The sequence below is a fragment of the Osmerus mordax genome, chromosome 27 (genome assembly GCF_038355195.1).
Source record: "Osmerus mordax isolate fOsmMor3 chromosome 27, fOsmMor3.pri, whole genome shotgun sequence".
NCBI lineage: Eukaryota > Metazoa > Chordata > Actinopteri > Osmeriformes > Osmeridae > Osmerus > Osmerus mordax.
Genome location: NC_090076.1, coordinates 6,417,979 through 6,441,967, shown reverse-complemented (window position 1 = coordinate 6,441,967; position 23,989 = coordinate 6,417,979). Strand labels below are relative to the sequence as shown.

Here is a 23,989-nt window from a genome sequence, read left to right as displayed (position 1 = left end):
GATTTGTTTAACAGCGCAGCCGAGGTGCAATTTCTGTGTAGACGCAATGGCACAAGAAGTTGCTTGCTTGGTGCAACGACACAAAACAATTTATCAAGCGGTTCCCTGTATTACTAACCAAACAGTGCAAGATTGATCCTGAACGAACCAGCCGACATACATGTATGAAGTTTAGGGGCAGAAATCAAGATTAAGTAAGAGATCAAGGTAAACACCTAGGTAATATACTGTAATATGCTGTGCAGTGAAACAATAACAGAGCAGGCAGTTGTAGAAGTACAAGTACGTTAGCCATCTAGCTAGCATACTGTAGCAGCCCAATTGACATAATAACCGACGTTATGGTGGACAAACACGTGCATCATGTTAAGTACTTTTTCATGTTGAACCCGGTAGTGAAATCAATGATGACAAAGCTGTCCCTTTCTTTTTGCTGTGAGTCAAAATATCGGACAAATTAAAATTCTGCATATGGCGTGTTCCCAGTGTCCTTATGAAACACCGCCAAGCTGTTTTAGTAGTGTCCCTGCAGATTATCAATACATCACCTCCTCTTCCCCACAGATTCAAACTGACCTAGGGGATGGATTCTCCCTTGAGGGTGGGCTTCATTGGCGCAGGGAACATGGCCTTTGGCATAGCTAAGGGCATGCTGTCAGGTGAGTCTGGAGAAAATGTATTGCATTGGTGATTGTTTTTATTTATCTAAATGATTGAGTCAATTGTAAAAATGTTCTACTTTAGGTTATGTCCTTCCAGCAAATGTTACAGTGAGTGCCCCATCTCAAAGAAACTTTGGATGCTTTCAGGTAGATATAAAAAATAAAACGCTATCTCATACAGCTTCAACATTTACTTACAATACTTAGCCTACTTTAGTATTTTCTGGAAGAAATTGTGCATTACTATTATTTATTCTAAATGTATTATTTAGTGCAAGAGTACCAATTATCCGTCCATGGCTGTATGTCCTGGACATTGAGCTAATGCCTTGGTTTTCATTGGTTCACAGGAATTGGGGGTTGCTGTCACTCACTCTAATGTCGATCTGGTCAGAAGTTCTGATGTTGTTTTTATAGCAGTCAAACCACACTTTGTTCCAACTGTCCTCAATGAGATATCACAACATGTGACGCAGAAACACATGATTATCTCTGTGGCAGCAGGTGTGACTATCACAACACTTGAGGGGGTGAGTCTTAAGCAAGCACATAGCTTGGTTTAATCTTTCTGGTTGTAAAGACATTGCTATTTTGTTACATTTGCTAGCCTACCAGATGTGTGCCTGTCAGTGTAGTTGTCCTATAATGTAAACTACTGAATACAATTTAGCAAAAAATAGGCTAAAAACAGTTTGATGGAATGTTTACAACCCTATCTTGTCTTTCCTGAAGCTCTTACCTGCAGAAACGGTTGTCCTCAGGTTGATGCCCAACCTACCCTGCCTTCTCCAGGAGGGGGCGCTGTTGTTCTCACGGGGCTCACAGGCACGACCAGAGGACGGGGCTATGCTCAGCTCACTGTTGCAGCACTGTGGCCTGGTGGAGGAGGGCCCAGAGGCCTGGATTGATGTGCACACAGGTCTCAGCGGCAGTGGAGTGGCGTTTGTGAGTGGGGAAGGGGGAATGGGGTGGGGAGAAGGAAAGGAGGCGAGGGGTGGGGAGTAGGAAAGGAGGCGAGGAGAGTCCTCCGGTCTCATGTGATTGATATTGTTTTTGTGTGTGTGATGTTTTTGGCAGGTGTACCTGTTTGCAGAGGCGCTGGCTGAGGGCGCCGTGAAAATGGGCATGCCAAGTGCTCTAGCACACAGCATTGCTGCTCAAACTATACTGGTCAGTTAAAGAAATCTGTCTCAACTGTTTTTAATGTTTTCGTATAATGTGCACCTCCATTCAAATGTTTGGGGTCACTTATAAATGTCCTTATTTTGTTTTACATTTAGTCATTTAGCAGATGCTCTTATCCAGAGCGACTTACAATAAGTACAGGGACATTCTCCCAGAGGCAAGTAAGATGAATTGCCTTGCCCAAGGCCAAAACGTCATTTATCACGGACAGAATCGAACCGACAACCTTCTGATTAATAACCCGTTTCCTTACCCGCTCAGCCATTTGACCCCCCTTTTCTTTTTAAAGAAAAGGCAAATGTTTGTCCATTTAAAGTCATTGTTTCCTTCAGGGTGCTGGTCGGTTGTTAAAGGACTCTGGGAAGCATCCGGCTCAGCTGCGTTCAGAAGTGTGTACCCCAGGAGGGACCACCATCTTTGGACTTCATGCCTTGGAGCAAGGTGGCCTGAGGGCTACAACGATGAACGCCGTGGAGGCTGCTACTGATAGGGCCCGGGAGCTTGGCAGGAAGTCAGCAGGAACAGGAGACAGGAAGTGAGGATGCTCCGTTTTCCTCCCTGCCCATAGCATTCATGTTGCTCATTTGGGGAGGGGACTTTACCTGGCTAACATCTCTTTCAAAATGCAATGAAGAGACGTGGACACAGGACTTCAGAATCGACAAGTCTTATTTAACCAAATGGCTGGTCTTTTGAAATTGCTTGTGATTCTCAACATGTTCCCCTTCTAAGATGATCCACGAATGTGAGCCAAATGTTATCATGAATGGGTTGTGAAAAGATTGATAAGAGTTGTGTAACTTGAGAATTAAAATGTATCCTGAAAGGAATGTATTACTGCTGTGATAAATTACAAGGGAACATTTTATAGGTGTTGGTCAGTCATAATGTGGAACCAAAAACATGTCCATAGTATATTCAGTATTATGTTATTAATATTCCATATTTGACTGGAATGGACACAAATATTCATATTAATTGCTCAACATTAAACTCAACTGAACTGTTGTGCAATTGACAACATTAGCCCATATGTCAAAGAAACTGTGAATTTATTTTTATTGACTGTTGTCAATAAAAAAATATAACCTGGTTATCTTTGTCCTATTGTAACCAAATATCTCAAGGCTGTGAGACGTATTCATACACAGCAGCCCCTGTCTGTGGAATTAAAGTATTGTCAGAATCAGGAAACTGGCAAGACCAAATTCAGGGAATGTACCAAGCTTTGAAATGGGAGAGTAGTGTTTACAAATATTATTGAAATACGAGAGGTCTTCGTGAATACATGTCAGTGTGTGTAATTCCAACTGTTGTACTTAAGAAACTAATATTTGCTCGGTTTATAATAATAACCGAGCACCCCCTCCTCGACCCACTGACATTCTATTAACCCACTTCAAGTCCCTTTGATTTTCTTCCGAGTCTGGCTAAGCACATTGCTTGAGGAGCACGCAGATCACTAGCCCTGTGAAACACTAAAAAAACGGAACAGTAAGTCACTGACATTTGGATTTTATACAATGAAACAGTTGGAAAAAATATTAATGACTATGCTTGTCAAATTATTTGAGTGTGGAAGAGTATGTATATAAAAGGACAATACTGTCGTAGCTGACATGGCTAGCTAGCTATGTTAGCTTGCTGACCGTGTGAGCTCGGACCAACCGGCAGCTACTAGCTAGCTGGGTGGTACATTAGCAGCCGGCAAGACCGCTATCTTGCAAATACGAACAATTAACAAATATAATTTGTTCATATATTCAGTCTTTTTTTTAAAAGAATATAAATAACTAGCCCGACATGATTGATTTCTAATGTTACTGACATTGTGTAGAAAGAGGAGAAAGCAGCATTTGTCAGACGGCACCTGCCTCGAGGCTGTGCGATGATGGAAGTCCATTTGAGTACATTATTCAGTAACCTTGTATAACAGTTTTTCAATGTCCTTAAATACGATTATGTCTTATGATTGTAAGATAGTACAATTGATCCAAGCATCCAATAATTGAACCTTTAAGCTAAGTAACGGGATCTATTGTTCTTTTATATTGACCAATTTAACACCTATCTCCCTTTTTCTCCTATGCTTGAAAGAATCGGAGAAGTGAGTTGCTTGCTATATTTGACAAAGCGATATGTATGTGAGTGTGTGTGTGTGTGTCTGTGTGAGTAATGTAATATGAGTAGTGTAGTTGTTCTTGACAGTATACAATGTCTACTTTGATTTTAATGTGTGGAAGTACAGTTAACAAGACAATATTGTGATGTCCCCTTTGATCATGGCTGGTGGTGGCTGAATGGATGAACATAATTTGAACTTAACTCAGGTCGTTGCTTGCTCATACATTCACTAAGGAAGGTGAGTCTCAGAATGTTGCTCAACTATCATACCGGAAACGTTTTACTTTTATCTAACAAACTAAACATTGGCAGTTTCAAATCATACCGGGATAGCTCAATCCTCATGCGTTTGAACTAGATTTGGCTGAACAAACTGTTTATGGAAAACAACTAGATGTATTTTTAGGAAATTCAATTTCCTGTATGACAGTGGAACTATGAATCATACATAGTTATAGCATGCCAGATGTACAGTATGAATGGCTTTCAATAAACCAGTGTTGCCACAGAATGCAAAATGGCAAATGGATATCATGTGAAACGTTTATAATGTTTTGTTGTTGTTGTGAGCCTGTCAGAACTGATATCCCCATTCCATGCTTACTTCCAGTCATTCATTTACCTGGCCACACCCTTGGTTCTAAGGCCTATACTTTCTATTTCAAAGTGTTTTCCCCCCTTCTTTTACACATGTGTAGTGGATGCTCATGTTAGCTAACAAGTTTGTGTGAGAGACTATATATTTATTAGTTTTTTTTCCCTGATATGGCACCCTGTTGATTCATCCATGTCTGCCAGTTGCCAGACCATCGAGTGGTAACCAATGGTAACCTCACAGGAAGGAGACTCGCATGAACTCAGGGTTAAAGAAGTGCATCCCATTCAATCATAGGCATCGCTCATCCTCAGCTGATCTGCATGAGATGCTTCTGTTTCCTGCATGCACATGTTCTCTGGGATTGATCCATTGCCTGACCTCAGGAGAATTGTCATCGGCCCAGGTTCTTAAGCAATTCAGCGTACCTCTGCATTTGAGAGGTTTAAAATGACTGTCTGCTTCAGAGACCAATGTATCAATCCCCCTATGTAACTAAACTCCTGTGTAAACTAATCCTCCAGCCTGTCCCTGTCACTCTCTTCCTTTCTGCAATGGATCAAAGATGAACCCCCAGAGTTCAGAAATGGAACAGTCCAAGCATGATGTCACACCTGTCCAATATTCGGTGGACTGTACCACTGAAGTTGAGGCGGGGGTTCCGATGCAGGCCGAACCAGGCCAAAGGAACGGGGATACTTCGTCCTCGTCCCCAGAGAGCGGTAGCTTGAACGGAGACGCCAAGCGGAGCGGAAAGAGCCGCCGTCGCCGCAAACGCTCGGCCCACCCTGAGAGCTGCCCTGCGGCTGTGGAGAGGAAGGACCAGGAGTCGGGGCAGCTTGTCCAGACCCACAGCCCAGCATCAAGCATCCTTCTGGGCCTGCGCTCCGAGTGTGCCTCGGTCTGGTTCAACCACCGGGTGTACGAGCAGGCTGAGAGCGTTTACCAGTGCTGGCTGGCCCGCTCTGCCAACGGGCAGACCCAGCCTAATGGATCCCTTCTGCCCACAGAGGCTCTCCCCACCCCAGGGCTCTCTGTGTGTCTTTTCCCACCTGCTGGTGGCCACGCCAAACAGGTAGCCTGCCCCCGTGGGGTGGAGAAGGTGTCCGTCCACAAGCCGTCTTTAGACCAGGCGGAGAGCAGCGTTGCTGAAGAGCCCCAGCCGGCAAGCGTCCCAAACACCCTTTCCCTCTCGCCCGTCCGCCCGGCGACACCTTCCACCCCAGACGAGGGGTACTTGTCCCTGGCCCCGACCCCTGCCACGCCCACCCAGCAGACAGCTCCCGCCCCAGACGAGGGGTACTTGTCCCTGGCCCCGACCCCTGCCACGCCCACCCAGCAGACAGCTCCCGCCCCAGACGAGGGGTACTTGTCCCTGGCCCCGACCCCTGCCACGCCCACCCAGCAGACAGCTCCCGCCCCAGACGAGGGGTACTTGTCCCTGGCCCCGACCCCTGCCACGCCCACCCAGCAGACAGCTCCCGCCCCAAGCCCCCCCCAGCCAATCAACGGGCTGCCTCGTGTCCCGGCGGAGCTGCTCGGAGACGTGTGGTTGGAGAAGCCCCTCTATGACAGAGCCGAGGCCACTTTCTACCAGAGCCTCTACGGCAACAACAACCTGGGCTCTAGCCACCCACGTGTAAGCTGTCCAAGTTCCCCCTCCACCTGTAGAGGTAGCGACTACCACCCACAGAGCCTGGAGGAGGAGGAAGAGGACGAGGAGGAGGAGGAGGAGAAGCAAGGGCTGGTGCTGGTCGCACAGGGGAAGGCGGAGGTGTTCCATGCCCTGCACCCCATTCAGGAAGAGGAAGAGCCTGGCGACGTCGCTAAAGAGGAAGCCTTGGTGGGCGGGGCCTGCTACTTCCTCCACCCTGACAGCGAGAGGTTGTGGCTGGATAAGTGGCGCTACGACGCAGCGGAGGGTCGGTTCCACGCCGCCCGGGTGGTGGAGGGGGCCGGCGGGCAGCAAGACGCTGGGCCGTCACCAGCACTCACCTGCTCCAAACTTCTGGGGGACAAGTATGACCTTGCCCTAGGAGACTGGCCTTTCCCCAAAGCTCATTGATTTGCACTTTAGTGTTTCTTTCTCTTGTCATTTTTGTTTTTTTTCCATTTTGGGGGGGGGGGGGGGGGGGGGGATTTGATTTAGATTAGATTTTTTCCTCCCATGTTTCTTCTGTTCTGATTTTTATATCATTTGATGATTTTGAGTTGGTTGTGCCTGCTATGCTGTTTCATTTCCTGGTTTTGCATGCTTACATCTTTGAAGTCCTCAAGGTTGAATCTTATTAAGTAGAGGTGCCTGGAAATGTCATTTGTATTATTCAAATCAAATTTTGGGGGACAGTTGCTGGGTTGGAGTGGCGCATCAGTGGGGTCATCGTGAAACGCAGATCAGGTCAGCTAGGTCAACGTCATGAACATGACTGATTTCGACCCGTGCACTAACCTTCCCCATGTTTCTCCTTTCGGCTCTCTTTTTTTCTCTATTTTGCTCTTTCTCTCGTCTCTAGCACCATGAGCGCCGCCGTAGACTTCCTGGCCCAGGAGAAGATTTGGTTCGACAAACCTCGCTTCGACGAGGCGGAGAGACACTTCTACGAGCGCGCGAACGGAGCCTCACACTCGGCGCAGGTACCGAGGCCCACGGCCTTTCCGCGTGCGTTCATCCCTTTTCCTGACGCGCATGCTCTGCTCTGACCCGGCCCCACTGTGTGTCCTCAGGAGCTGGGCGCGAACAGCATCTTACTAGACATCGCGCGAGCACGGGAGAACATCCAGAAATCTCTAGCCGGAGTGAGTACATGACTTCATGAACTCGCACGCTTCTAACTTTCTTCTAAGTTTTTCTTTTGAAATCCAGGGGATTTTCCTCGCTTCTAGTTTGTCTGGTACAAACTGGTTTCGTAGACGACCACATTCACCTCACACCCAAACTGGTTGGCCATGTCACACGTCTTAACTTGGTGTTGTTTGGTTGTAACCAGCAGTTTTTACCCTGATCCTTAACCTCTGGGGTAGATAACCCAGTCCAGAACATGCCCTTATCACCATCGCTGGGAGAACTAGCATATGTGGGCAGTATGAGTGAGTTTGTTGCCTGCCTGTTTTGTTGAACAGGGGAATTCTTGTAAGTGCAAGTTATTTTTAGTACTTTCATTGTTCATTCTTATTCAAGCCTTGATGAATGCATGCGTTGTTGATGTTTGGCTGCATGAACTCTTTTTGTGGTTGTGCTGCCCCTATTGAGTTTATATCCTTTATTTTATATCCTTGAGTTTATATCCTGCATCTCAAGATTCCTTGTGTGTTTTACAGTATCGTTCGTGTCCTAAATGCTGTCTATGGTTTTCCCCTCGAAGGTTTAGTCCTAGACCCTGCTTTTGGTTATCCTTTCTTTCTCTAGCCTCTGCTCACTCAACACTACCGACTTCATTCATCTCTTCATCCTCCCCTTCCCTCGTTTCCTGCCCCCTATCCCCACCCAAACCCCAACCCCAGCTCAAGACTTCGCTGTTGCCTAGCAGAGTGTCTCGCCAACCACTCCTGAACCACCAATCCCTGCTTGTAAGTGTCCCAACCTGTGTGACTTGAACCCACCCCACCGAGAGCAAAGTGACGAGAACATTGTCTCTAAACCCAGCTCACCCACACACTTCCTAGCTTGGCACTACCCTCCCTTCCTACTCTCCCCTATTCCCTGGTGGCCTGCTGCTGTGTGAGTCAGAAAGCAACACAGCAATTTGACTGACTTGAAGGTGGAGCAGTTTAATGATTGGGTTCTTTTTGGGGGGTTCACCGTATAGCACAATGAAAGATCAGTTTATTTTGGTGCCCTCTCTCCTTTATTGAGTCATTCACACACAGGCCCCCCCTCCTCCCCCTCCCCCCTACTGTCGACCCTTCCACCTGAACACCTACGCTTCTCTCAGCGTGCCATATCCTCCTCAAGTTGCTGTGTTTGGCAGCCAGGGAAACAGGCGTTTGTGTGTGTGTATGGTCAGCATCAGGGCTCCACTGGGTTTCCTGCCCTCATGTCCTGCAGTAGGTCGCCCCACTTTTGAAATTGGGTTTCTTCTTCTAATTCATGACTGTCCATTAGTCAGAATCGTAGGCTTTGCTCTGACCGGCTTGGTGGAATCGACCGGCCTCCTGCTCTGTACTCGGTGCTGTGCTGCCCTGGCGGCTGTAAGAGTCCCTGGCTGTCTCAGTGCTGTCCCAGTCACGGCAACTCCTTTCTGGGTGTGTGTGTGTCCAGAGCACAGGCGCTGGAGCTGGAGAGCAGGGGGAACTCGTGTCCCGCATCAGGGGCCTGGAGCAGGAGAACCAGAGCCTGCACAAAGGTCTGTGGGCCCCACAAGCACATGGAATGAGTAGCTGGTGTATACGCATACTGGTCAGGTGTCACGAGCTGCGGTCTGTGGGACCTAGCTAGCTGACTGTCTCGTCTCTGCGCTGTGTTTGTCAGTGGTGGAGGACCTCCGGCTAGCTCTCTCCAAGCTGGAATGTAGGGTGGAGGTGCTGGAGAAGTCCCCTGTGAGAGCCCCAGCCCCGCTCCTTGCAGCGCCCTGCACAAACGTGAGTCTCCCTCCTAGTTATGGCTCAGTCAGGACTCTCTGACGTGGGGGGGGGGGTAGCCCTTGTGCTGTCTATCAGGTGTTTGATCTCTGTGCCCCCCCCCAGGGTACCCCTGTCCAAGCGAAGAAGCCCAGCGCCCCGGTAGAGGAGGAGGAAGATGACATTGACCTGTTCGGCAGCGACGAGGAGGAAGACCTGGAGGCCGAGCGAGTGCGAGAGCAGAGGCTGAAGGAGTACGCCGAGAAGAAGGCCAAGAAGCCCGCCCTCATCGCCAAATCCTCCATCTTACTGGACGTCAAACCTGTATGTCACTGTCCCTTGCTGCCTGATTGGTTTCCGCTTAACATAACACTTCTGTGTTATGTTTATATATGTCTGTTTATGCGTGGCAGTCATTCGCATTCCCTGGTAAACGTGCTGTATACGACAGCTTTTTTAAGGAGCTTTATGTTCCTGCACCACATGCATTTTAGCAGTGTGTTCAACTTAGCCTTTGTGTGTGTGTGTGTGTGTGCGCGCGCGTGTTGTGCTCACCCCTGTCCTCCTGTCACAGTGGGACGACGAGACGGACATGGCCAAGCTGGAGGAGTGCGTGCGCTCGGTGGCGGCCGACGGCCTGCTGTGGGGCCAGTCCAAGCTGGTGCCCGTGGGCTACGGCATCAAGAAGCTGCAGATCTCCTGCGTGGTGGAGGACGACAAGGTCGGCACAGACATGCTGGAGGAGGAGATCACCAAGTTTGAGGACTACGTACGTAACGCTTTCCCATTCAGAGCCTCAGAGAGCCTCTCAAAGTTTCCAGAGGGTGGGTGAGCAGAAGGTCTCACGGTGTGTCTTCTGTCCTGTCGCAGGTCCAGAGCGTTGACGTCGCAGCGTTCAACAAGATCTGAGTTGTCTGTCTCCCCCTCCACCTGCTGCTGATCATGTCACACGGTTCCTAATAAAAGCTTTTGGTGCACTCAAACCCCTCTCGGCTGCGTTTGTAGGAATGTAATATTACGTGCAGTATTGTGTCTGTAACCAACTTCTTAAACGAATAAGGCCAAGATGTACCTGCTCTGGTAGTATTTATACAGGTATATACCAGATTACTGCCCATTCTGCCACTCACCTGCTGATCCAAGATGAAGCTGATCCTGACTCTGCATTACCTGGGCTCTTCTCCTCACAGGTAACAAAAAATAGTAGGGATGGGCAATATATCGAATATTAGCGATAATATCTCAATAATTTTGACGACGATGTAAAAATTGAAAATGTGAATATCGTTGTTTTTTTGTTTTTTTTTGCTGGTCCTTGTGTTGCTTGTGTTTTTAAGATCATCGTCTGGCTCCTCTGTGTACACTCACACAGACACACACAGACACCATTTGTGCACATGCTCACAAAGAGCATGTGCGAATCTGGGCATCAAGTCTGTGCAGCGCATCTATCATAACCTCCTTCCTGCCATCTGTCCTGCCTTCTAACTTATTATCATTAAACGTTGCAGTAGTGTCCTGTAACTCGGCTCCTTTTAATGGTCCAGTAAATGGCACAACCCCCTCTACTGGTCCAGTAGATGGCACAACCCCCTCTACTGGTCCAGTAAATGGCACAACCCCCTCTACTGGTCCAGTAAATAGCACAGCCCCCTCTACTGGTGCAGGAACTAACTTGTCTCCCTCTACTGGTCCAGTGAGTGTAGTCCTCATGGCAATGTGGCATGTGGATCATACTGTATGATTATGGGACACGTCCTCCCCAATATTTGCTCATACTGTATGATTATGCGGGCAATTTAGATGTGTCTGCTATTAGGTCTTTCTGCAGCTCAGAAAAATCAAATCACGGCCGGTCCATTTTCCAAATCCAGTCGACTTGGCTTAGCGAAACCTATTTGTACTGAAATCCATGTCTTGTTTTCCCTAAACCTATACTCTTGTGTAATGTCACTGAGTGAGTTTGGAGCGCGAAATCATTTGGCAGTGACACATTGTTATGGATGGTAAATATTCAGTATTTGGCTAACATAATCCCTTACGACAACAACGACTAGGTGAATTTCACAAATATTTCGAATTGTAGAATTAGTATAAATTTCGAATTTTAGAATTAGTGAGAAGTTTGTATGAATGGGACTGTTTACAAGCTAGCCGACAGCTATTCTGGCTTCACAGCTAGCAACAACTAGCTAGCGTTTTGGGCCATGTTCCTGTTCTCTGAACTGGGTTATCTAGCAATTTATTTTACAGTGATGCCATTTGTTTTTTCTTCCTTCATCATTTTCTTTGGAATTGCGTTGCTGTTGTATTTCGCAGTAGTGGCCAATGCTAGACTCATTATAGAGTGAGTAGGCCTATACGTTGATTTGGGTTAGGGTTAGCCATGTACTTACTTATTACCTATTTAGCCATTATGTTTGACTCAGTTTATCATCACAGTTTGTTGAATGTTTCATTCCAAAATATAGAATTTTTGTTTAAATGCTAGGTGTCATCATTGTGCCAAACAAAGAATGTTTAATTCAGACATATTTTACAAAATGCTTTATTTTTGCATGCCCATGTGCATTTTTGCATTATGTATTATTTTCTTTTACGATTTCATGGAAATCTTCCAGTGCATATAAAAAAAAAAAAAAAATCCAATCACTGCAGTTGTTTTATGTTGTAGATCTTGTGTGATGACATGTTAGTGAGGTGTTAACATGTTTTTCACTTTGAAATAATGGTCCAGATTACAATTACTGCGGCATGACAAGGTAACTCTTGAGTAATTAGTGAGGAGTTAACATGTTTGTCACTTTAAAATAATGGTCCACATCACAAGTAGTTCCTGCAGGATGACAAGGTAACGCTTGAGTAATTAGTGAGGAGTTATACTGGTTTTCATAAGTAATAGGCCTATAATAAGTCTAATTTTATATTTGACACATACGGTCATATCGCAACATAAATGCAGGATGCAAATTGTTGCAAATAGTTTTTGACAAGAGAACATCAATGTTTATATTCATATCCTAAAGAGAAGTCCTCCTCAGGCGACTACTGTAACATAAAGGTAGGTGTTTGGAGTCACAGACATTTAACTGACACTCAAGAGCTCATAATAGTAAACGAATCCAATCATGAGTGTCAGCATCACTTCCTAATTATTAAAAATAGTCACAATCTCAACCTGTAGCTAACGTATTTGGGGGGATATAATATTCATAAACTGGTTTCCACAAAGAACCCATTTGAGGCACAAGCTTCTGAAAAGTTATGACCATGTTCAGAGTAAAACAACCAAATTGTTCACTTTTTAGACATGTTACTTTTGTGATTAGTAATTAATTGGTTATTATTTCTTAATTGGTAATAGTTCACAAGTAGTTCTCAAGAGGATACATTTATTTAGTAATAACCAAATACCTACCAAGGAACTACCTTTGTTGTAAATTAGCTATTACTTACTGCTTAGTTAATCTTGGTTCCATATTATTTAATAGCATTAAATTCAGTGTTAATGTAGAACTACCTATTACTTCCTGCATAGCTACTTGTTAACAACGGACCATTATTCTAAAGTGTTACCCAGTACAGACAATCCTCATACGTTCTGCCTTTCTACAGTACCCAACTTGGCAGTGTTCACCGTCACTTACGAGCTGTGTCGTAATTGGCTACAAACCAGTCACATGTCTCCTTCAAAGCTGTAAAAACAGGAAGAAGAAAAGATTGTGCTAGCATCAGTCAAGACAGGTCTCAATGTGGACTCAATTGGTCTGACTCAGTGGTTCTCAACCCTGGTCCTCAGGGCCCCCCTGTCCTGCATGTTTTAGATGTTTCCCTGGTCAAACACACCTGATCAAAATGAATGGTCATTACCAGGCTTCTGCATAGCTAGATAACGACTCATTCAGTTGGAGCAGGGAAACATCTAAAACATGCAGGACAGGGGGGCCCTGAGGACCAGGGTTGCCATCATATTAGAGCTCCTACCTTGATTGAAGGGCGTAAACTTGACGTCGGGCAGGTAGCGTCGCAGTTTGGCATTGCTGGCTGTCTTCTTGAACTGACCGTCTGATTTACTGGTGTCAAACTGGAGAACATGGTTAAAGAATGAAACAGTCAGCTTTAATATTGATAGAAACATTTCGCGTTTTAAGTGTGCCTGTCTGTATGACTGTTTATATGACTGAAATGTTACATTCTTCCATTGAAAGGATACAACTACTTCTCCCTTGAACCCCAGGGCTTGGACAACGGACTCGGCTGCTTCCTTGATAGACAGCTCATCCTCCTCATCAACTGTGTCACACAGGCAGGAGCAAGACTTAAAACTCAGCAGTGTGTGGTTAAATATATACAAAGTTTACAATACATCCAAATATAACCCCGGCCACCTGTTGAGAACTCACCAGATAATATGATTGGGTTCACTTCTTTGTATTCTCTCAGAACCCACAGAAAAAGACGGGCCAAATCTAAAGAGTAAATGAACTGCCTTCTGGGACTGCCTGAGCCCCACACTGTCAACGGGCTCCCTTCCTCTAACAAGACAAACACACAATGGAGAGGCACAATATAAAAGATCCAGTAGTTGGCAGGCATAGAGCTTAAGCAGGGGTTGGTCAAGTAATATGTTGACGGAGCAAGGGTGTGTCTTACGTTGTGCTATAAAGGCCTTGTGTATGAGGCCTGGCAATACATGTCCATCCTCGATGCTGAAGTTGTCATGGGGACCAAACACATTCGTTGGGATAACTGCCGTGTAGCGACTCCCGTACTTCTCTGCATGCGCACTGCAAAACACACACACGCAATCTGATTGGTCACACGGCAGTAACAGATATTTATGAAATGATTCCTTCTGACTTCTCCACACACCGGTTGTGGACATCGATCATTCTCTTTGCGTAGGAATACCCAAAGTTGGATGGATGAGGAGGCCCGTTATGGATCTAGAGATGAGGAAATTAGATAAACATCAATTCATTCAATAACCATCATATGGATATAACCTGGAACGGTGACACACACACACAGTGCCTCCTACCATGGTTTCGTCGATGGGGTATGTGGTCTTATCAGGGAAGATGCAGGTGGAGAGGCAGGACACCACCTTGACCACGCCCACCTCGTGGGCTGCCTGCAGTACGTTGTCGTTTATGTAGAGATTGTTCCTCTGAAGCACACAGATGGACATTGGCTACATTGGCATGACAGCCCCCAAGTAAGCTCAAGTCTCTCCATTATCTATCTGGGTTTGGGTTAGGTTTGGGTATCGTTTGGATTTTTACAATTCCGATGCCGAACCGGTATTTTTAAAACGATTCAGATTCTTGAAAAACTGAAAAATGACATCAAAGAAAGGCTCTTTTATTGTGTGTTTTTGTTGTTGTTGAAAATTATGTAAATTGAACAATATATTAACATTTTAAAGTAGCCCACTTAAATATATAATATTAAACCTAAGTCACCTAACACACAGCTACCATAATTTTATAATAAAAAACAGTTTTTTTATCAGTTTAACACTATTATCAAGTAACAACAAAATAAATGTTATGTTAAGAGCGTCTGCTAAATGTAAATGCAAATGTTGAGTTGGTATTGTGGCAACCCAGGGGCGCAGCACCATGGACAGCGTCCCAGTAGACACCACAGGCAGTCCGATCAGCACCTTGGGCAGCGGCATCCCCCCTTGGTTGCCACAGGATGCTAACTAAACCAGCTTCAAACTTTAGCAGTTCTTTTGCAAAAAAAAATACCATATTTATACTGTACTGTGCATAAGTCTTGGGCATTTTTTACACAAATAATGTCTTATACTGTATTTCTGCAATTAAATGCTACAGCTTTTCTTGAATTACATGTTTTGATGAGGGCGGTGTGTACACAAGGGCAGCTTTTATTATTATTATTTAATTCGTAATCGTAATTCTATTAATTAGTAGGCGACATCTCTGGTGTCTCGTCGGTGAGGAGGCAGATGAGGATACTAATAGTGATGCAGAAAGTTTTGTACCGTACCTATTTGTAGGTAGGAATCAAAACCAGTCCGGTCTAGTGAGCTGTCAGCATGATACAGCCTGGCTCTTACCCAAAAGTCCAGGTTGGCCTTCATGTTTTTGTAGAGGCCACCAACCATGGCAGCCAGGTGGATGACATGGGTAGGCTTGTGCTTCTGGAAAACAGCCAGCGTCTCCTGGAAGTCCCTAAATTGGAAAACACACACACACACACACAGTAAAGTAGTGTTTGTACTGAAGCAGGTGATTTTTCAAGTTGAACTTGTTTTAGTGTGCGTAGTTAAACCAGGTGAACCCTCACATAAGGTTGGCATCCTTGGAGGAGAGGAAGACCCACTGCTCCGCCTCCTTACTTCCTTCCTCCTCGTTAACAACGCGCTCTATTGCCTTGCCCACCAGGCCTGTGCTTCCAGTCACCAGCACCCGCATACAGTCATTCTGCCTTTCTGCACAATCCATCTGCTGAAAAAATATATTTGTTTCCTTTGTTTGACTGTTTAACTCCACACATACTGTCGGTATAGGACAGTGGTTCTCAACCCTGGTCCTCAAGTACCCCCTGTCCTGCATGTTTTAAATGTTTCCCTTGCCCCAACACACCTGAGTCAAATGAATGGGTCGTTATGTAGTTATGCTAAATATCTAAAAGATGTAGGACAGGGGGTATTTGAGGACAAGGGTTGAGAACCACTGCCCTAAAGCATAAGAGGTAGAACGCTGAAAAGTAATAGCTGGAAACCCCTGAAACTGCTGAAGTTTTTGATAGCTGAAAAGGTGCAACGGAAGAAATAGAATATGAAGAAGTTGTATAAAGATTCGAATAACTGTTATAACTGTTAGCGACAAAATCATACTTACAGCACCTCTTTTTAGCAACAGCAGTTTAGCAAATACTTCTTTAAATTGTCAAAGGTTTTCAAAACTGGTGGCTTGTAATTCCTGTGGAAGTACACAGAGCAGCACACAGCTAAACTAGTGTCTAAGATCTACGCAAAACCTGAGATTGAGGCATGACAAAGGTACAGACCAGAGCCAAATAGGGTGCAGCAACCTGGAGACCGGTTCCGGTTAGACCAGTTTTGAACAGAACAGGGAAGCAGTGTAAAAACAGGGCAGTTCTGGGGCAGCACTACTGTCATGTCCATAACAGTGGCCCTTGTTATATTTGAACCTTTTGAGTATTTTAAAGCTTTTATTTTACATGTCATGATTTGACATGGGTGGCTTCGAACAATAGGTGTTATTTTCTAAATTGTGCGTCAGATCCAGATGTAATTACCTGGAAATAAAAGCTGAAATGTTGAACTCTGGTCTAACATTCATCGTTTGATGTCAAGCCCAAATGTTTTCAGTCTACAGCAAAAACAAAGGAATTGGCCTCACTGTTCCAATACTTTTGGAGGGCACTGTACCTACCTAATGCACACACTACCCACAGTCCACACATGTAAGCAGAAATTATGACATGTAAAATAAAAGCTTTAAAATACTCAAACGGTTCAAATATAAAAAGGGTACAAATCTTGGAGGTGTTGGGGTGACGTCAGTCAAGGGCGGATATAGGACGTGTAGCCTCCGTCATGGACATGACAGTAGTCCTGCCCCAGAACTGCCCTGTTTTTACACTGCTTCCCTGTTCTGGTGGTGCCGTTACACAGCTGGCGACAGGACAAGGACCTACGTACATGAACGTCAGAAGAAGGGAAGGTCCTAATCATTGTTTCTGTTCACAATACTGAGAATGTTTCAAACATGAGTCGGGGTGAGGTTTTGTAAGAATGCACAAACCCGTTGCTTGCCAAGGATTGTTTGGGGCTGATCTAGCAAGTCTTCTGGCTCCATGACCCCATCCAACTCATCTCTGAGAGGTTGGAAGAGGGAAATGCATGTTACTTCAAAACTGGTCTAACCGGTCTCCAGGATCACCCTAACAGGGCTGAACAGATACTTCTGAGGGGTGGAGCAGGATGAGCCTTTCTGATAGTGAGACTGAGGGGACTCAATCTGCTTCTCTGGTTCCAGGATTTTACTTGTAGGTGGAAGGGGGAAACTGGCCTGCTTTCCTCCAATCCAAGAACAAGCCCTTGAAAACTGTGGTGCAAGACGGTTAATTAATGGACGCGCTTCGGAATTTGGCACCCCCCTCTTCATGGCGCCCTAGGCGGCTGCTTAGTTCGCCTATAGCAAACGCCGGCCCTGCCTGGGTATGTCACATAACCTGCTTTCTGGAATACCCCCCAGGTGTCGGACTCAGCACACAAGTCAGAATTGAGGTAGGCTAAGAAAACATTACAAAACTACAGATAGTTTCTAAATGATAGGCCCAGTGTGCAAATTATACAATGACAATCAGGGGGGTCAACTCAGAGACTGAGGGGACTCAATCTGCTTCTCTGGTTCCAGGATTTTACTTGTAGGTGGAAGGGGGAAACTGGCCTGCTTTCCTCCAATCCAAGAACAAGCCCTTGAAAACTGTGGTGCAAGACGGTTAATTAATGGACGCGCTTCGGAATTTGGCGCCCCCCTCTTCATGGCGCCCTAGGCGGCTGCTTAGTTCGCCTATAGCAAACGCCGGCCCTGCCTGGGTATGTCACATAACCTGCTTTCTGGAATACCCCCCAGGTGTCGGACTCAGCACACAAGTCAGAATTGAGGTAGGCTAAGAAAACATTACAAAACTACAGATAGTTTCTAAATGATAGGCCCAGTGTGCAAATTATACAATGACAATCGGGGGGGTCAACTCAGTGCCCCCCCCCCCCCCCCCCCCCCCGGGACGAAGTTCACCCCTGCCGCCGCCCCAACCAAGTAAATGGCACAACAATGGCACACACGAACGCACTACTAAAACTACAAACACTATTGCCTGTAGTGATTTCTTTCTGAAATCAAAAAGTTAAAAAATTACCAGAGGAACATATCTGACTGTTCATCACAAAATAAGGTTGTTGGAAATCTCTCCAGATTCTGACAAGCAATGAGACAGACAAATGAAGCTATCTTGCTTGATATAGAGCAATGTGAATGGCAGACACAGGGCACTTGGTCTCATTTTTGCCACTCTAGAGGGCATTTTAGAAACACTTTTTTGAACCCTAGGGGCACCAGGCAGTCACCCCCCTGAGTCTTCCAGTGGGCCTGGATACACCCATGGGGACAGTATATTTCACCTATAATATTGGGCGTTTCTTGAGTTTTATTGGGCACTGGTCACTCGCGCTGTGTTTATTGAGTGAATTTTGACTATGGCAGTCAGTGTAATAGTGTGTGATATTCCCTGCCATAAAGTCAACATTTCTGTGTATCGCCAACTTGTTATTGAATGAATATGGTAACTATATTGTGATTTTTACGGTTACAGGTAAGAACGATATATAAATGTATCGACCCCCCCGACCTGTGGTTTTTACCTCTTTTGGGGGGGTCCGAGCCTTCATCGGGGGGGTCAGACCCCCCCAAACCCCCCTGTAATTCGCACACTGGATAGGCCCTACCGTTCATTTTATTTTGACTAAAACATAAAAACCCTATTACATGAAGCTAAAAAAAAACATTGGAGGGGGAGTGCTCGAAAGATGGGGGATTCAGCTGTGGAGAAGTTCATCAACATCCTCCCTAGCCAAAGCAATACACAAAAGGTGGAAGGGGGGTGAGGAAGTTAGGTTACCAGAAAGGCCAGAACTTTCCAGTATAGTGCCGTCATTATTATGCAGGGCAGGGCATTATTCTCATTCAGCCTATAAAACATGAGTTTTGGGGCATTGGTCTTTGTATTTTTCGTATGTCTTGTGAATGCGCTATTGCCTTGCCGAAATAAACCATCGCGCTGCCTTGAGCTGTTAAAAGATATTTTGTCTCTGACTCCTTTTTCTACTACCTTCTACGGACGTCTTGATTTCCCCAACAAAAGAAAAAAGGGATATGAATTAGGGGCCAGTGGCCCAGTAGAGTTTTATGTCTAACAATGCCTCTGAAGTTCAGAAACATTACTTAATTTTGAAAATATGTTCCTGTAAATACAATATGATTGCGTGTCTGTAAATCACTGCAGAAATAGAAATCTGCTGTAGTTATGTAAACAACATTTAAAACCAGGAAATGACAGAAACATATTCTTCTGTATCCTTGTTCCTGGTGTTTGGGATGACTAAGACTTTATAAAGCGCTGTCTCTCAGCGTAGCCTACCAGATTACTGCCCATCCTGCCACTCACCTGCTGATCCAAGATGAAGCTGATCCTGACTCTCTGCATTACCTGGGCTCTTCTCCTCACAGGTAACACAACATACTCTACTGAGCTGAACCACAACCAAGGAGGTTCTCAAGAATGTACATGAATGATGGTGGGATGCAGGTGGGAGGTGTGAAGTAACTTGAGTCTATAGTTGGTCTATGATTTGACAATATGACTGATGTGTGGAATGGACGTGTGTTATTCTGTTCTTGTAAATTTCCAGGGGAGTCACTGCAGTGTTTCACCTGTATTGGTGCAACATGCATTAATCCACCAACCGTCAACTGCTCTTCAAACTCTGTATGTCAGTTTACAGCCCTTCAGTCTTCAAGCGTGAAAGGTGAGTCATATTTGTTTTAAGTAATTAACAAAGGGAAGTATTTAAAGCAGTCTTATTATTTTTTAGGCCTCCGTTTTATCTCACAGTATTTACAGTTTTTTTTTATGTTAAGACACAAATTCCTTACTTTTCACACAATTTCTGAAACCCGACACTCAAACACCAGAACCACACCTCAAATCTGCAAAACCTGACGCACATTTTGGGCCTTTGACTCAGTTTTCAATTTCATAAAACACTTTTTGCAAAACACAACACACAGTTATCGTAGTAGTTATGAAAACTACTATTCTCTACTGTCTACAATACAGTAACATGTAGCCTACTATATGCCCTACATCAGTACATTGTTTCAATCATGGCCGTGAATGTGTACAATGTACTGTATTTCATTTGCTGAATACTTTCATTAGTCTCCACAAATGTATTTGCTGTGTTTACAGTATGTAGCCTACTATACAGTTTTCAATTTGAAATATGTTCTGATTTTCTGCACAAAACGCAAACTTTTACGTAGACAATGTGGAGAAATACAGTAAATATTTTCAGCAGTGTGCAGTACTAGTCTTGTGGGTTGTGTTTGGTCAACATATTCATGTACTTGTACGTACTCTACTGGAACAATATCTCTGACAAAATCAGGCAGGTTATATAATTACAAAAGAATAGTTAGTGTAAAAGTGTATTACATTTTTCAATACAGTGTGTAACTGATTCAAACAGAGTCCAATTTTATGAACCATGTGTGTGACAGAAATTGTTTTTTATATGATTGTATAGTTTTGAACGAAGTGTTTCATTTTGCAAAAGATTGGAGGTGTTCTGCTACTTGTGTGTATAGTTGTGTGAATCGTGTGTTGTGTTTTGACAAAGTGAGCCCTGTTTTCAAAACTGTGCTTAAGCAATTGGAAAAACTGTAAAACACAACCAATCAAAATGACACACTAATTCATCAGTGCCTTACACCAACTCCTCACATGTGCAAACACTCATTGCTTTACTCAACACCAACCAATCATGGCTTTAGAATAGGCCTATAAATAGCCTGATTTTAGTTGATTTACAGTGGTGGGTATAATTTGAACCTTTACTGTAGGAAAGATAACAGGTATGTAACAATACTGTAATATACACATGTTCTAATGTACACATAATGGCTGTTTCAGCACAACACACGGTATACTACACACAAACATGTATTTTACGTAGCATCCATTGACTGCAGTGCGCTGCATGATTGGTCACAGTCTGGTGGATTACTGTATCATACCGTGCAACCGTACAGTGACTGTAAGAAGACATTCTGACAATATTGTAGAAAATAGTATATATTACTGTATGCTACAGTTCATGGCACACAGACACACCATTCCATAATCACCTTTTTCAAAATAGGTTTGGTTTCTCTCCTACTACACTCTTTCTTTTGTACTGTGTAATACTGTATTCACAACCACAAATGCTTATAGTAAAAAAATAAGTTTGGTTTCAATCTTGTTTTTGTGTTTACCATGAATTTTTCATCATCTCTGCCATTACTTTCAATCTTGTACAGAAATGTACAAAGGAGCTCATGAAAGAAGAGCTTTAGGTTTTGAATAACTGTGTGTATATGATATTACAAAAATGTAATATAATGGCAAAAGTGTTTGCAACATGAGACAAATGTGTGCTTTTGAGACGTGTTTGTGATATTTTGAATGCAGTGCTTCATTTTGCAAGAGAAGCGAGGCATTTTGCATTTTGTGTGTGCAGTTGTTGGATTTGTGTGTTAAGTTTTGAAAAGAAGAGGACAAGTAAAAAAAAATGTGTGTAAGCATTTGAAAAAAACTTTAAAAAAAATCCATACTTTGGACAGAGTCAACATATGTTGACTGTTCCTTAATTATTAACAGTCCTTCACAAAACAAAAAGACAAAAATATTGTTTCAAAAATAAGTTTAAAATTCTTGTTAACATTGTATATGTTCTTATTGTATCAAGACCCATTTGTAGGTAAGTCCTGTGTAGCGGCATCCAACTGCATGACACCTCTGAACGTCATGACAACACAACTGTCCGTGAACCTGGGCTTCAATAACCTTCGTCAAACTCAGCTCTGCTGTAACCAAGACGGCTGCAACAACCAGACTCTACCCGGTACAATTTATAATTCAAATAGTCATTTCAGCTAGACCATGTCAGCTCAAATAATGTTTTTAAGGTTTGAAAGTATATAGACTACTGTATATTAGCAGACAGCTGTTACCTGCAAATGCAGTGTAGTTAGAACATCCTTGAACTGATACCGAACTACTAAGAACACTTAACCTGACCTGATATGCTTCTCTGCAGTCCTCAAATCCAATGGCCTAAATTGTCCTTCCTGCATCAATTTGTCCGACACGGTGTGTAACACCACTGTGGACTGTGTGGGAGTGGAGGATAACTGCATTAGCGTCAAAGGTGAGTGTTTCCAAGGCTGAAATTCCCATGAACGTATGTGTTACTTAGAACCTTGTATGCATAAAAAAAGAAATACAGCATCAGTGTGTTTTCTTCCTTTACAGTGCCTGGTTCAATCAACACTGTCCTGAAGGGCTGTGCATCAGCAAATCTGTGCAATGTGTCTGTCATAACCTCCGTCCTGCCATTTTTCCTGCCTTCTAACCTATTACCAGCTGTAGGCTTTAATGTATCCTGTAACACAGCGCCCTCTACTGGTCCAGTGAGTGTAGTCCTCATGGCAATGTGGCTTCCTATGATGATCAAACTTACCTACTAAAAAACACAAACACACCATCTTTAACATAACAGCAGAACAAAAACGTTTTGTGATATGATTGTCAGAAGATGCAATTATAAGCATGATAGTATGTTTTACATTTGGCTTTTATACAATGAAACAGATTTTGAAAACATTTCTACTAATGTTTTTTCAATTGTCTTGTGCTGCCACAAGTAATGAAGGGAAATATGGTTATTGCTGTATTTTGTTAATTATATTTTATCATTGAAATTCGATATGAATCTACTTTTTTTTACTGTTCATATAGTTGAACATTTCTATTTCTAATGGGAAAATGTGTTATGTAGTTATTTAGGAACTGTTAAGGCAGGGTAGGCAATGTTGAGAAACACTTTTTTCCATATTAGCTGAAATAAACTTCACATATTGATAGCAACCAATACATATAAAGGTTTGATAGGAACAAATCAATAAGACATCTGTGGGCGTCACAAGACTACCTACCCACCTGCGTACACTCTGCCCCTGCACTCAAAACTACTGTTGTTTTGTGGGAGTGGTTTTAAAGGGAGGGGGTGGGATATTTTGGGTTGAATTGTGTCAAACAGAAGCTAAAATAGCTAGCTTCGCAAAGCTTGCCTACCCTGCCTTTAAGACATGACTATATAATGTTCAGTGAAAACCTGCATGTTTCTGATGGATCCAGTTTGGGCTCCATCCCCTGAAGAGGGAGTTTGAACTCTTGCCTTCAGGAAGAAGGTATAGAGCTCCCACCCACAGAACAAAACGATTTGGGGACTCTTGTTTGTTTTGCTATTGGGAGGCTAAATGTGCATAAATGAATGGCATCTAGTATTTATGGACGGAACTTATTCTGGGTTTTCAATATTAAGTGATCCTTGTACTGTATTGTAATGTATTGTGTGTTGTCTTGTGTGGTGTCAGGTATGCTGGTTATGTAGTATTTTATGATGGATTGAATGTGTTTTAATACCTGTCTACAAACAAATTTCCCCTAGTGGGATCAATAAAATTGACTTGACTTTGGTTCCTGTCTAAAACATTTTTGAAGGAATTGTTGGTAAAAGACTTTATGAAAAAACTTTACCTTTACCTTAAAACCTTTCTACAAAATTTACAATTACAGTTACAACTTTCCTGTGTGACTGTCAGGGTGTGAGGTGGGGTAGGACCCAAATGCAAGGGAGTATGCAGCCATTTTTAAAACAAAGGGTTTAATCATGAAAAGCCAGGGAAACAGATAGGGTACTCACACAGACATGGGTAGTAAGGACAAGACAAAGACTGGACACAAAACAGAAATCTAAATACACAGAACCAAACGACACACAGGTGGACACAATGAAGCTAACGACACAGGTGAAGACAATGACAGGGAAACACTAGGGCCGTGACAGTGACAATCTATCCAATAAAAATATATTATCTCTTTCATGTATTGCATCTCTTACATAAAATAACCTATTTGAGGTCTAATCTCAGTCAAAGACAACCTTGCCTACTTCATAAAATAGTTCAGTCGGTAC

At 43.8% G+C, this 23,989-nt stretch overlaps 4 protein-coding genes across 9 annotated transcripts; 3 read left to right on the top strand and 1 right to left on the bottom strand.

Annotated features, from left to right (window-relative positions):
- The first annotated feature begins 91 nt into the window (after positions 1 to 91).
- pycr3 (pyrroline-5-carboxylate reductase 3) lies at positions 92 to 2,914 on the top strand. Of its 3 annotated transcripts, none has more exons than XM_067230527.1 (7): positions 92 to 207; positions 565 to 659; positions 745 to 809; positions 1,013 to 1,192; positions 1,395 to 1,607; positions 1,740 to 1,832; positions 2,180 to 2,914. In XM_067230527.1, exons 2-7 carry the CDS (start codon positions 584 to 586, stop codon positions 2,384 to 2,386), a joined length of 834 nt encoding a protein of 277 aa, XP_067086628.1. In that variant the 5' UTR covers positions 92 to 207; positions 565 to 583; the 3' UTR covers positions 2,387 to 2,914. The 3 variants fall into 3 exon arrangements, with proteins under 3 accessions (XP_067086628.1, XP_067086629.1, XP_067086630.1); XM_067230528.1 differs by having other exon boundaries at positions 111 to 219; XM_067230529.1 differs by lacking the exon at positions 92 to 207 and adding an exon at positions 256 to 435.
- Positions 2,915 to 3,273: 359 nt separating this feature from the next.
- Positions 3,274 to 10,106, top strand: eef1db (eukaryotic translation elongation factor 1 delta b (guanine nucleotide exchange protein)). 2 transcript variants are annotated; one of them, XM_067230396.1, is made up of 11 exons: positions 5,138 to 5,632; positions 5,669 to 5,851; positions 6,041 to 6,585; positions 7,080 to 7,200; positions 7,291 to 7,362; positions 8,068 to 8,133; positions 8,825 to 8,909; positions 9,035 to 9,144; positions 9,250 to 9,447; positions 9,698 to 9,892; positions 9,994 to 10,106. In XM_067230396.1, the coding sequence occupies exons 1-11, from the start codon at positions 5,153 to 5,155 to the stop codon at positions 10,030 to 10,032; spliced, it is 2,094 nt and encodes a 697-aa protein (XP_067086497.1). In that variant the 5' UTR covers positions 5,138 to 5,152; the 3' UTR covers positions 10,033 to 10,106. The 2 variants fall into 2 exon arrangements, with proteins under 2 accessions (XP_067086498.1, XP_067086497.1); XM_067230397.1 differs by lacking the exons at positions 5,138 to 5,632; positions 5,669 to 5,851; positions 6,041 to 6,585 and adding an exon at positions 3,274 to 3,341.
- A 1,551-nt stretch (positions 10,107 to 11,657) lies between these two features.
- LOC136936945 (GDP-L-fucose synthase-like) lies at positions 11,658 to 16,140 on the bottom strand. Of its 3 annotated transcripts, none has more exons than XM_067230640.1 (10): positions 15,999 to 16,140; positions 15,442 to 15,602; positions 15,212 to 15,326; positions 14,165 to 14,293; positions 13,996 to 14,069; positions 13,777 to 13,910; positions 13,527 to 13,658; positions 13,337 to 13,416; positions 13,108 to 13,207; positions 11,658 to 12,818 (listed from the first exon to the last, which is right to left on the bottom strand). In XM_067230640.1, exons 2-10 carry the CDS (start codon positions 15,597 to 15,599, stop codon positions 12,763 to 12,765), a joined length of 978 nt encoding a protein of 325 aa, XP_067086741.1. In that variant the 5' UTR covers positions 15,600 to 15,602; positions 15,999 to 16,140; the 3' UTR covers positions 11,658 to 12,762. The 3 variants fall into 3 exon arrangements, with proteins under 3 accessions (XP_067086741.1, XP_067086740.1, XP_067086742.1); XM_067230639.1 differs by having other exon boundaries at positions 15,442 to 15,599; XM_067230641.1 differs by having other exon boundaries at positions 15,442 to 15,599; positions 16,004 to 16,102.
- Positions 16,141 to 19,141: 3,001 nt separating this feature from the next.
- On the top strand, positions 19,142 to 23,489 carry LOC136937070 (phospholipase A2 inhibitor gamma subunit B-like). The gene is made up of 5 exons (XM_067230819.1): positions 19,142 to 19,415; positions 19,598 to 19,714; positions 21,698 to 21,853; positions 22,049 to 22,159; positions 22,264 to 23,489. The coding sequence occupies exons 1-5, from the start codon at positions 19,367 to 19,369 to the stop codon at positions 22,476 to 22,478; spliced, it is 648 nt and encodes a 215-aa protein (XP_067086920.1). The 5' UTR covers positions 19,142 to 19,366; the 3' UTR covers positions 22,479 to 23,489.
- The last annotated feature ends 500 nt before the right edge of the window (positions 23,490 to 23,989 follow it).